General features: G+C 37.3%; 3 protein-coding genes across 3 annotated transcripts; all 3 read left to right on the forward strand.

Moving 5' to 3' along the window:
- Positions 1-1,657: 1,657 nt before the first annotated feature.
- On the forward strand, positions 1,658-3,806 carry LOC104823497 (NAC domain-containing protein 90-like). Its single transcript, XM_010555088.1, has 3 exons — positions 1,658-1,889; positions 2,609-2,988; positions 3,160-3,806. Exons 1-3 carry the CDS (start codon positions 1,718-1,720, stop codon positions 3,547-3,549), a joined length of 942 nt encoding a protein of 313 aa, XP_010553390.1. The 5' UTR covers positions 1,658-1,717; the 3' UTR covers positions 3,550-3,806.
- A 5,477-nt stretch (positions 3,807-9,283) lies between these two features.
- Positions 9,284-10,166, forward strand: LOC104824537 (casparian strip membrane protein 1-like). Its single transcript, XM_010556639.1, has 3 exons — positions 9,284-9,611; positions 9,699-9,910; positions 9,982-10,166. Exons 1-3 carry the CDS (start codon positions 9,340-9,342, stop codon positions 10,164-10,166), a joined length of 669 nt encoding a protein of 222 aa, XP_010554941.1. The 5' UTR covers positions 9,284-9,339.
- Positions 10,167-10,550: 384 nt separating this feature from the next.
- On the forward strand, positions 10,551-13,475 carry LOC104823498 (mRNA-decapping enzyme-like protein). The gene is made up of 8 exons (XM_010555089.2): positions 10,551-10,839; positions 11,116-11,156; positions 11,237-11,286; positions 11,559-11,703; positions 11,846-11,908; positions 12,231-12,294; positions 12,579-12,977; positions 13,259-13,475. The coding sequence occupies exons 1-8, from the start codon at positions 10,681-10,683 to the stop codon at positions 13,307-13,309; spliced, it is 972 nt and encodes a 323-aa protein (XP_010553391.1). The 5' UTR covers positions 10,551-10,680; the 3' UTR covers positions 13,310-13,475.
- The last annotated feature ends 37 nt before the right edge of the window (positions 13,476-13,512 follow it).

Here is a 13,512-nt window from a genome sequence, read left to right on the forward strand (position 1 = left end):
AGAGGCGACGATGAGGAGGGTTTTATAAGTCTTCCGTTTCTAGGGTTTCCGTGGAGACCTTTGTTATTGGGCTTTCAGTTGGGCCTCACTTCAACAAAGCAGAAAGTTTTTGTGGTCCGTTAACAACACAAATTCTGCGTCGATCCAAATCGCTTCACATCGTGAATTGGTTCACCAACAGACTAAAAAAACAAAATATTTAAATTTTTTTAAAAATATATATAAAAATATGTAAAATAATTAAAAATAATAATATAATATTGTAAACAGACATATAGTGGGATCCACATTATCTAATGGAACACATATTATACTCTTCTTCACTACTAAGAAGAATATAATATGAGTGTCTAGATAATGTGGATGTATGTTTATAATATTCTCTCTTAGACATCTAGTATAGATTGTTTTATTAAAAACTTTATCATGGAAAAACTAATGTTGAATAAAACCGACAGGTAATTTATTTATTTGTTTACAGGATATTTTGGATCAAATCTCATAGTAATATCGTAACCCTTGGCTAGCCGTAATCGTGAGCCAGCCATCTCAAATGGGGTTCTCGGATCAGAATCTCTTTCGTAATTAAATCAGACAAAAAATCTTGTAGAACCCAGATTGATATGTCGAGATATTAGATGGAAGCAATCAATGGAGACTTGAAGAATGGGCCCAAACGTCATACATGTGAGCAAGAGTGAACTTGGACATGGGCCTAGCGAAGATTGGTTCAGCCCATTAGAAGGATCGAAGCTCTCTGCAATTGGAATCAAGGAAGATCAAACAAGATTTCCAATAAATGTGTTTTCTTACAATTCAGTCTTTCTTCCGTAATTCAGCATCATATCAGACCTTTGCATGGAATAAGAGTGCGTTTCTTCTCTCGTAGAACAAATCAAGCATACGACATCATATCGGTAAAACGAAAACTAAAACAACATAATAAATCGAATACGTTGATCCATGAGATTGCGGGTTCAACCCTTCTCAGTTAGTTTCGACTGGTTTGCAGACTATGGCATGACATCAGAGAGTTTTTTCGCGTATCTGAAAGGCAGCGGTCATAATTTCTACGTTTATAAAATAAACACGCAGCGAAAAGGATAATTATACATTTTTAGAGATTTGAAAAAGTGGATTAGGGTTGATAAATTAGATTTGAGAGATTTGAGTCCAAGTTGCAGAGTTCGAATTTTCGAATAGAGAATAAAATGAAATTGAGATTTTTTATTTTTTTATGGCGGTGACTTTTTGCATTGCCATCGGTAATTGGAAAAAAAAAACAATGGTATACTTGGGAATTTTTTAAAAAATTTGTATAGTTTTCAAATGTGCAAACTTTTTTGGTATGGTCCCAAATTCGTTTCTTTTTTTGTTGTATAGTTTGCAAAAGAAACAAAAAAAAAAGAAACATAATTATTTGGTGTCTAATTACCACGTGTCATATAAAGGCAACGACGATGTCAAGGTGTAACTTTCGAAGAAAATTCATGCAAATATCAAAATTTTCTTCCTTTCATATCTTGCAATTTCCTAGCTCTTTCTTTACTCTTTATCTCACACATATCCATACACACACACACACTCTATATATATACACATATATATATATATATGTATATATCCCTATATATATAGATGTACATCATTCCGTGTGTAGAAATGAATAAAGGATATATATATAAAAAAATATTGGAAAGAGAGGAGAGACAAAGGAATGGAGGGAATTCCGCCGGGTTTTAGGTTCTATCCGACGGAAGAAGAGTTGGTCGGATTCTACTTGAAGAACAAGTTGGAAAGCAGCCGACGAGACCTAAACCTAAGCCCACTCATCGATTGCGTCATCCCCACCGTCGACATCTACGATTGCGATCCCTCGGATCTTCCACGTATTTTTATTTTCTTGATGTTTTCTACATTTCGCAAACATTTTTCTCCATATTTCATTTCATTAACGGTGTAAAGAATCTTTTTTTTGTGTGTGTTAATTTTGGTATTTATTTGCACGTACAAATCCATATATATGAACTAAGTCTATAAATTAGGAATCTTTCGAAGCCTCATATATGTAGTGACAAAATAGTATATAATTCTCCAAGATGTCATGCGTTCGATTGCATTCTACAACGAATTTGTCACCATTTGGATGGTTTATTTGTTTTACGTGATTTATAGACTATTACGTAGGGTTGTGATTTTGTCGATGCATCCAAAGGGTTGTGGCTGAGTTTCCACGTTAACAAACAAAAATTCTAAAATTTTGGAGTGGGAAGAGAATCTTAGACCGATATAAGTGCACATACCTTATTAGGATCACATTCTCTTTGATTTATTTTGTCAATTTCACATTCATTTATTCCTAGGTTCTTTGTCGGAGAATGGCCATATATGCTGCATGTGGACGTATACTATATATGTCTTAGGTGTCCACAAACCCTAAGATGTATATATAGGAAAAATACTAATATATATATAAAGTTATGTATGTTGATTTACACATATTCATGTTATATTAATTCATAGCTACACACATGATGCAACCATGGAGTAGTTCTTTTTTAACGAATTTTTTCTTAATTTCTAAGAAATTGCTATTGCTTTGATATAGAAATATGGGAAACGATGACGCGGCAGAAAGATCCAGAGCAATGGATATTCTTTGTGTCGAGAAGAGATAGTGAGAAAACCGGATGGAGACCCAACCGGTTAACTGCGGCCGGTTATTGGAAAGCGACCGGTTCGTTCGGTTATGTGTATACCAATGACGTAGCGGTCGGAGGGAAGAGAACGATGGTGTTTTATACGGGAAGAGCTCCAAGCGGTACTAAAACTGAGTGGAGGATGAATGAGTACACTGCACTTGAGCCACATCATCACCATCACCATCACCATCACCATCACCCTCATCATCATCATGATCATCAACATCAAGCACCATCATCATCGTCGTTACTAGTGTCTTCTGCTTCAACTATTCCTCCTCATGCGGTGAGTGATTATTCTCACTCTAGTCTCTTATGTGTAATGCTTATATATATGGTTATGCTCAATTACTTACCAATTAAGATTTTGCATACTAATCCGTGTTAAACCGAACCAAACCGGATGTAAACTCTAATAGAATTTCTTAACCATTCTTTTTGGATTTGGGTTTTGTAGATGAGACAAGATTATAGTATATGCCGAGTATATACGAAATCATCACGTTTGAGGTCGTTTGACCGCCGTCCACCTCAGCCACCGCCTCCACCTCCGCAGCCACAGACTCCGGTTAACCCCAACATTTATTTTAATCAAGGCCAAAGCCAAACCGGTTTAGTCACTCATTCTCAACCACTAGCTCAAAATCTTGGGGATGGTCATACGGCTGAGATTAACGCAAGCCTTCCACAACAACAACAAGATCATCATCATCATCATAGCTCATCATCATCATTACCATCTTCGTCATCATCATCATCGGGAAATCACCATGGCAACACAGACATGGTGTTAATTGATGAAATGTTTTGGGAGCAGCAACTCGATTCGTTCTTTGATTACATTTGATGGACAAAATATAATGACCACACTTGTTTTGTACTTCGAAGGATTGCATTATATAACTATAGTCAATGCTAAGAGTCGTTGTTCTTCTTATGAACTTCGCTGTCTTTGCTCGCTAGCAAGAAATTTGGCCATTGGCTGAGAGGTGGTAAAGTCATCCTCGAGGTCATGGGTTCGATTCCACTGATGGGGAGGGATGTAATTTCTGGATCAAAATGGTCCATATACAAAGGCCGGTCCCGGGTCTAGGGTGGATGTAATCAGGCCGAAAGCCCGGAAACCATCCTGGTTATCAAAAAAAAAAAAAACAAGATTTTGTCTCTTACGTGTTTTTAGTGTATTTCGTATATTCTTGGATTGATATTCTATTAAAAATAAATATATAATTAAATTTTCCCGCTTTCTTCATTTCATTATGAACAAAAAGGGAAAAATTAACAGATTTAACAATTATTGATATAACACGTAATTTTTTTTTAAAGAAAGGTACGAAAATTGTCGACGTTGTCCGTGTGCTTTCATGGAAGATGCAGATACATCAACACACGAATGCAGACAAAGGAAGAAAGACCGAAGCATTCACACGACGCAAATTTCGCTTGAAAAAAACAAATCTTCTGTTGTCGTTTATATCGAATACTCAAACTTGACCAGAAGACTTGTAGGTCAAGGCACCGTACCATAGAGTCTACAACTTGGCCACATGCATGAGTTCGAGTTCGAGGGTGTGACCGTAAAAATGAAAATGGTTCCAAACACGATAGAGGACAAAGTCACATCGATAACAAAATTTTACTTTGACTATTTTGTTATGTGAGGAAAATATCGACCGCAAATGTCCGCGTCAAATGAACCATGTCATTTTAATTCAATCCCATGAAATCAGAGTAACGTTTTCTACGTCCACTTTCTTTCTGGGGTTAAACCCTAAATCTTCACTTGAGATTCTATGCACCAAATGAACATATATATATATAAATCTCAGAAGCAAATTCTCCATTGTTTTGTCGGCAGCCAAACATGAGAGAGAGAGAGGGAAAACGAATAATTGAAAGTGCTTAATCGGTCGGGTCAAATTCTTTAGCAAACGGGTCGACCCGAAAAATCTGATTTCAGTTCAAATGCTTTTTGGGCCGGAGGTTCGGTCCACGAATTTTAACCAAACCCATAAATACCCGGTTCTACAGAAACTAACCAAAACAGTACCAAACCGTAAATTGTTTTGAAGAAGGATATTGCTAAACCGGTTATGTATGTTTTTTTTTCAGTATCGGTTACTCTGTGTAATAAAAAAAATTATTGTTGTTACAAATGTTTTAAGTTCATCAAATGAACGAAAAAAAGAAAGTGATAGCATCAAAATTAAATGACATATTAGAGGGTTTTTTTTGTCTAATTACTATTAATATGTGTGATCTCATCCAATCCAATAATATCAATGCCAGCAGCAGCTTATTCCCTAGAAAATTGTGAGACGACGGTCAAACGATTAATTACCATTATTGATTAGTGTACAATTCCAAAAAAACATTTTTCATTCAACCAATCCAAACCAAAATTAAATCGAAACAATCGCTTGGTTCTATAAAAACACCAAACCCTTTCACTTCCGGACCACATGCATCGATCCAAAAAGGTCCTCTCTCTACCCAAAACCCTAAAAGCTCTTTTTTTTTTTTTTTTGCATTGGGCATGATGGAGGGAGATGCAGGGTCGAAGCCGAAACTCGATCTGTTGATGCTACCAAGCTGTATACTTGGAGAGGTTCTGGTGAAGATCGGATGGGAATCGCGTCTCGATATTGGGTCGTTCATGCTGACGTGCAAGAAGATGTTGGAGGCGTCCATGGATCCGTACATCTTGAAGATTTTGAGTTCGAAGGCTGTTCTTTCTTTGAAGAATAAGGGCTATAGAGTTGATCACTTGCATACGGACAGTGTTCGTGCGATTATTCACGCTTTGAATGTCTGTGATTACGTCGACTGCACCTTTCATGGGGACGAGGCTTTTATGAGGCGGTCTAATTTCCATCGCTTGTGCTTGGAGTACGACCTGGTTTTTCTCTCGTCTTCTTTCGCTTGATTCAAGAAATGATACTTTCAGTGTTGTAAAGAGGTTGCCACCGGAATTATTGGTTCTTGAAAGATTTTGTAATCTCTATTGGTTTGTGCAATATCGGTTAAAATACAAAATCCGAGTCCGAAAAGCCTTGTTGTCGTTAACAGTTGTTATTGCTGGCAAATTGAGCGATAATACATAATCACTTATATTTGTTGTATTTATATTTAATGATTTTATATTTGGGATATGCCATAATTGTGTTGGAATTGAGCCAACACTTGAAGCATATGGTCCAGACGAAGAGGAGACTGCACGTGCTTGTGAGGAAACCCAGCAAAATGACTTACTTGAGGAGCAAGCAACTATCAACAAAGGCAAGAGAACCCAAAGAAACATATCAACAGAAGATATTCTACACAATTAGCCGTTTGGTAATTGAGGTCGAATCTCCATAAATTAGTTCCACTTAAATGTACATTTACCTTATATTTGTCGTGTGTTTATTTTATTTCTATTTTTCTCTTGTATTTGATTTTTTCAATATATATATATATATACCTCTCGATGTAAATGAATAATATACAGAGCATTCCTTTCTCAAGTTCCTGTGTCTTCTTCGATCTAAACATAAGTGTTTTGATGGTATCAGAGCCTCTAGGGTGGTGATATCGGTTGTTTTTTCCCTCTTTTTCTGTTCTTCTGTCTGTTTCGGTTTTAATCAATCATCACCAATGGAAATCCTTTCCGCCAAAGTCATTCCTGTAATCCTAACAGGAGACAACTATTTCTATTGGTCTAAAACGGCAAAAGCGGTACTTAAGAGTCGTGACCTTTGGTATCGGTCTTGTTTGCTTCTGGTTTTATGATGGTGGCATGTGGTGATCGAAAATGGCATGCGACGAGGTTTAGGGAAACAAATTTTTTGGAGACGGGCTTGAATTTTAGTACTATTTTTTTATCTTATGGTATTTGTTGTCTTGTATAAAATTTTTTGGTTATTAGTTTGTTAAATTTTTATAAATAGACATCAAACGTACGGTGGGAGTTTATCAAGATAATGCATCTCATAATAGTAATTAGGGGGTGATCGATTTGGTTCCGAAGGCCCTAATCGTACAAAATTCGGTATTTTTGTTGTTCGGATTGTCCAAAATTTTCGATCTATATTTAATTTAGGAAAATTGAATTGTTTGATATGGAATCGAAATTTTTAAAAAACTGAAAAACCAACATTTTTGAAGAATATCTATTTTTAAAATAAAAACTGGAATTGAACTTAAACCGTATCGAGTCGAATGTAATATAATAGCCGATTGATACTTATTTTTATAAAATTGAAAGACCCAACCCGAACCCGAAACTGAATACCAAAACCCCCAACTCTACTACTAATAACAAACCAACATAATCGATCGCATTTTGATCTGTTTTTGTAATTTAAATTTCTCAAGTACTGTATATGTCGTGGTACTCTGGGTCATGATATTAGGACATTGAATTAAAAGCCATAGAAAAAATTTTAATGTCTAGAGAAAGGGAATTGAGTTGGTATTTTCAGGTCAAAAGCTTTACAAAAAATACTATTATATTTTCTAGGTTACTGTCCCTAAAAATTTTGTTCGACTCATTCTCTATGCAAGCATGCATGCACCAATGTTACATTGTCCATCATTAACTAGTTTACAGATTCCCAAAGCATTCCTTCATGCACCTAACTCGACCAAAATCGAAAAAAACAATTCCCAATGATATTGTTAATTACATAATTCAATCGAAACAACCATTCGGTGCTACAAAATCATGCATACATATATGTATATATATGTAATCATGCATATCATCCGTGTTCTCACTCTAAAACCCAAAAGACGCAAACCCTCCAATTGCTTTCTCTTCTGAGATGGAAGGGGATTCCGAATCTAAGGTCGACTTTTCAACGTTGCCAAGCTGTTTATGGGGGGAGATTATAATGAAGATGGGATGGGAGGGTCGTCATGATATCGGACAGTGCATGTTAACCTGCAAGAAAGTGTTCGAGGCTTCGAGGGATCCTCATGTCTTGGAGAAGTTGAAGTCCGAAGCTGTTCTGTCTTTGAAAAGGGCCATTGAGTGTGACTGGATCGGTGATCTTGACGCTGTTTCGGCTTTAAATGCGTGTGATAGGTTTGATTTCTTGTTCTTCCGGGATCTTACTCCAACAATTGTCGAGAGTGTTGTCAGTATAGCCGACATGTTAGTGGAGGTTGGCGAAGATGACTATGCCATGTAGTGTGTTCGAACTCTTTGCTATCTGATATTTCAATTGCCGAATCCTCCGATATTTATCTTTTTTTTTTTGTTTAGTTATTAGTTTTTGCCGATTCTTTTTTTTATTAACGGTAAATATTATATATATAAACAATCGGACAAATGAGATTATCAAACGGTAATGTAGATATTGGAATTCACAAAGCAAAACAAAATAATGAACTTAAGAAGAATGAAAGTGAAATAACAAGTCATGGACGCATAAAAGTGCTAAGTGGTTTTTTCTCTTTCGAGCTTTCCCGACTAATGTGAAATTGCGGGTTCAAGTGGGATGTTAACAACACGAGGACGGAGAGTTATTGCCATCCTTAGTTTCCGGTGTGTGTGTATCTATACATCATACATGTATTCAGTATATGTATCGTTAGAGTGAAGCTGACAGGGCTAATATTATCCTGTATTCTTATCTTGGAATATATTGTATGGCCCGTCATCAACATGGGTTTATAAATATTTTATTTATGAACGTAACTTGTATTAGGTAGCTAAGTGGTGTATTTTTAAGCAGTTTTCTTTACAACGTTATCCTAATTCATGTTTGCGTTAAATTCTATTGTTTTATTCGCCATTTTTTTTTAATTCGGAAGTTCACTGTACCCTCGTCCCTCGTCCCATTATGTCTCTATAGTCCGAAGAAAATTTTGCAATCTCCTCCCCATCGGCCATTTGAACATGGATCCGAACATCCGAACCCTTCATCCGCCTTTGTATGGAGAGAAAGTTTTGTCCCTTGTATTTTCCGGTCTCGTTGAGAAGTACACGTGTTATTATAATATGTATAATTTATAAATTTTAGTTATTATTAATTATTAATATAGCTTATTTTTAGGTTTTAGACACTAACTTATAGATCGTATTCAAATGGGTGGATTTGGTTTTTTATATGTAAAAAATTCATTTTTGTTAACGTTTATTTTTTATTCAATTGGGTTATTTTGGGTTTAAAGAAATCACAAATATTTGATTTTTATATCGGATTCAATTTAATTACGGTGATATTTTATTCGATTTGGTTCAGTTGTTCGATTAATAATAAAAAATAATATATCCCTATACACATTTACTTGCCATTAATGGTTGACAACTAGTTTTATAAATTTCGATCCGTTTTGATTATATTATTCTCGGTCCTAAATTTACAAAAAAAAAATGTTATTGTCGTTATGTGTGTTCCCCCCATCAATAGTGGAGAAAGTAAAGACCCAACAACTCCTCTACATATCCACCGCTAACGAATCAAATAACCCCAGAATCAAACGTAATCAAACTATAAAAATTAACAATTATATCCCTAAACCTTAATTAATGTCCCTAATCACTATATATACACTTGTCGACGCCCCATTGTTTCCCACCGCAACTTGAAGCATAAACACCTAAACCCTTATCTCAACTTTGCATTCTTCAAACCCTAAAACCCTAAAGATGGCTAAGGAATCAACCACCATTGATGTCGGTGAGCCGAGCTCGGTGACCAAAGCTGACAAGGTCGAGGCAAAGAAGAGCGTTGTAGTGGCCGGGACCAAAGCCGCTGGTTCAAAGAGAGGGTTAGCCATATTCGATTTCCTCCTCCGCTTAGCCGCCATCGCCTCCACAATTGCAGCGGCTGTCGTGATGGGGATGGCACAGGAGACTCTCCCTTTCTTCACTCAGTTCTTCCAGTTCCAAGCTAGTTACGATGATCTTCCCGTGTTTCAGTACGTCCATTTTTGTGTTGGTGGTTTCTGTTCCTGTTTTTTTTTGTCATACAAAAAAAAACATATATTATTTGTGTTTTTTTGAAGGTTCTTCTTGATAGCCATGGCGATAGTGGCGGGATATCTGGTCCTGTCGCTTCCATTCTCTATCGTAGCCATTGTTCGTCCACTCGCCATTGCACCGAGGCTCCTCCTCCTCATCTTCGACGCTGTGAGTACCCTTCCAAACCTACCATATCTCTCTCTCTCTCTCTATATATATATATATGAATGTATGTATAATACAGATTTACAAGATTGTTATTATACATTGATCTGACTCATTATATATTCTTCTCCGAATTGAGTTTAATTTTGTTTTTTTTTTCAGCCGGTGCGGCATCCATAGTGTATTTGGCCCACAACGGAAACCCCAACACAAACTGGCTTCCGATCTGCCAACAGTTCGGAGACTTCTGTCAGAGCGTGAGTGGCGCCGTGGTTTCCGCCTCCGTCGCCGTTGTTTTCTTCATGCTATTGATCGTCGTCTCGGCCGTGGCTCTCAAGAGGAACTGATGATGCTCTTATTAAGTGTTGAAAGATCTCAATCTCGTGTTGTGTTGTGTTGTGTTATATATGTTGTGTTACATGGAATGATGTGAATGTGTGTTCATATTATATATATATGTCTTTGATTGTGTTGGATTACAGAATGTAATGGGGATTTGATAGGATTGCTTCCTTCTAAAATAGAAAATATATATATATATATATATTGTCATTGTCCAGAAATATTGTGTTTTCATTTTTATAGTTCTAAATTGTTTTGAATATGAAAACAGAGCAAGGGTTAGAGATAATATTTATTATATCCATGACATTATATCATTGTTTCAGAGCCCTCTCCCAGGATTCAGAGGCAGTGCCAATTTCGTAATTTTAGGAAAAGACCGAGTCACAGAGGCTCCGACTCGGCGACGAAGGTATATAAGGTCAACCGAGTCAGATCGAGTTTGAAAATTTTTACTCCAGTGCTTTTGCGAAGACTCTGATCTTTACGGGAAAATCGCCGAGAAAATCTCGTCCGAAAATGTCTCAGCCCGGAAAATTAACTCCGAATCTCGATCCTGAGGCGACCAAACAGATCAATCTCGGTGTGTTGCAGAGATTCGATCAACACATCGAGCAGATTCTCTTCACCGCCTCTCACGTTGTGTTGTATGTGTTCGACACCGAGGGCCACCTGTGGGTGCGTTTTCTCGTCCATTTCTTCCCAACTTTCTCGATGGTTTGTTTGGTTTCCCAGAAAACGCAAGAAAATTTGTTTCCTTTTGCATCTATGCTTGGCCGTTCTGTTTCCTGTTTGGTTAAAGCTGTATCGTGCTGTGTGTGAGCTGATACGGACGGCTTTGGTTGGTTCTCTCGCGAAATCGATAAAGTAGTTGAAGTTTCCTTCTATTTCTTTGTCGAAGAACGGATTTGATCGCCAAGAGAGCATCGATTGACCCGAATTTGTTCTTTGCAGGATCGCAAGAAAGTCGAAGGGCCTCTGTTTGTGGTTAAGAGGTAGTGTTTGATCGCTGCATTGTTCTTGTTGTGCGATAGGATTTTAAACATGAAGATGATTCGGTACCTTGTTCTTGTAGGAATACACAGCCGAGATTTCAGTTTGTCGTCATGAATCAACTCGGCGCAGGTTCGGATTTAGCTTTCTGTTGTGGATGTGTCGTTTCGGTACTGAGATGAGTAGTTTATGTTATGCTGATATAACTTTGTGTCGATTCAGTTGTTGTAGCTCATAGCTTATGTAAATTTTAGAAAATTTTGTTGCAAGAAATCATTTCACCGGTGTCATGTCGCATGTAGGATCTATTGGAAATCCTTTTCCTGGGTCTTAGCTCTTATAATGAAGAATAATGTGTGTCCTAATGTTTCTCATCTGATTCTTTTGCTACTTTTTACGAGCAGATAATTGGGTGGAGAATCTTCTTGAAGATTTTGAGTTCGACATTCAATGTCCATATTTGTTATCTCGAAACGCCGCTCAGGAAGTTAACGGAATTTGGTTTTTCAATCCAAATGAATGTGAAGAGGCTGGAAATCTCTTGCGTAGGTATAATATCTTCATCTCAGGCATTCCTTCTGAAATAGTGACCAACATGACATTGACTATGAAAGAAGCTTATGAAGATTAATGAGACTTCTATCATCTCTTTCGGGTAGTTCTCGGGTGAATCGATCATTTCCTCTTGCAGGATACTTAGCGTCTATACAAAATCTCCTCAGAATGAAATTACAAGAGTAGCCCCGATCGAAAGGTGAGAGTAGCATTCCGATTTTATATTCAAATTGATTTGTTCTGCTGCTACATATCTCAGAAGAAGCTATCCATTCGATCATGGAATACACTCGTGAATTTGGTCATGTTATTGCTCCTTAGTCTATTGGGTATAGTTTCGGACAGTTACTGGGCATATGTTTTAACTGGCCAATGAATTTTCGGATGCACTGATTGAAATAAATAAGCATACAGGCATGCCGTTTGTGGACCGACTCTTGGCATTTATATCTTTGTATTTCCGATTATATCTACATTGTTGTGTAGATTTCTCACTTAACTCCACTTTCGACTTAATGTAGCGAGTATGAGGATCCATCGCCTGGCTCTACAACTGGAACACCAAAACTGATGGATCTCTTCAATGTACGTTTCCAACAATACACACTTTCTGAATTTGAAGATATATTTCCAACTGTTATTGTCCCTCTATCGGAGATATATATGAATCTCTGGTATTTTATCCTAATAGACTTTTAATAGTATACTTTCGGATTTAGTTTCCTAGTAGGATTATGATTTTCTATTGTATATATATACGTTGCTCGGTCAATCGAACAACAAGATTTTATTCCGCAAATCTTGACATGTTATCAAAGATTCGTATATATTATCTCTAATACCATCTTTATCTTGATTCATCTCTGCAGGCGGCGATAAGTAAAGCAAGAAATGCTCCAAAGTTTCCCATCTCTTCTGAAAGTCCGAGTGTAAGTTACGCTGCTTCGGGGAATTTACAAACATCCTCTATCCCGACACTGAACCACGAGATATCCAACCTCCGTCTTAGCTCCATCCCTAAAACCGTGCTCATCCGGCCTTCTTCATTCTACGCGCCGCCTCATTCCTCGGACTCGACCCATATAGCACCGCATTTTACGCAGTCTTTGTCACAGGCACCAATAGTTACTCGGAATTTGCAGAATCTTCATAGCGTTCAAATACACGACCTTTTCCTGCCCACTGCTACTAACCCTCAATCTTTAGCTCCGTCTGGTTTCGGCATTACCAGAGACAAAATCCGCAATGCCTTTCTAAGGCTGGTCCAGGTACGTCTTTCTGATGTAGGTTAATGTATATATAGACAGTACGTATGAAACCCAAGTTAAATCTCGTATTTACATAATTACCATAATACCCTTACACTTTCGAAAAGATGGGTGCGACCAGGGGTGACCAATTCAGTTGATAACCGAATAACTCGTAGCCGTATCGAATCCGATATAAAAACCAAATGGGTATATATATTTCTCTAAAACCGAAATGGCCATCCGCAGTTGATGTTTCTCTCTCTCTCTCTGTTTGCTTGTTTGCTGGGTTGGTGAAACAGGATGATCAGTTCATCGAGATGTTCTACCGAGCATTATGCGAACCGAACTGAAAGAAACCTCGAGCGAAGACTGACGGCGGAATCGATAGATAGACACTTGTACATTTGCTTCGACTCTTGAGTGTTTTTTTAGGCATAATCAGCCACTTCACTTCCCCATTTTTTTCACTGTACAAATACAAACTTCTCACACTTATATCTCAACTCAGTTACCAGCTTTTGCATATATATATACATATATATATATATATATA

The sequence above is a fragment of the Tarenaya hassleriana genome, unplaced genomic scaffold, assembly GCF_000463585.1.
Source record: "Tarenaya hassleriana unplaced genomic scaffold, ASM46358v1 Cleome4, whole genome shotgun sequence".
NCBI classification, from domain to species: Eukaryota; Viridiplantae; Streptophyta; class Magnoliopsida; order Brassicales; family Cleomaceae; genus Tarenaya; species Tarenaya hassleriana.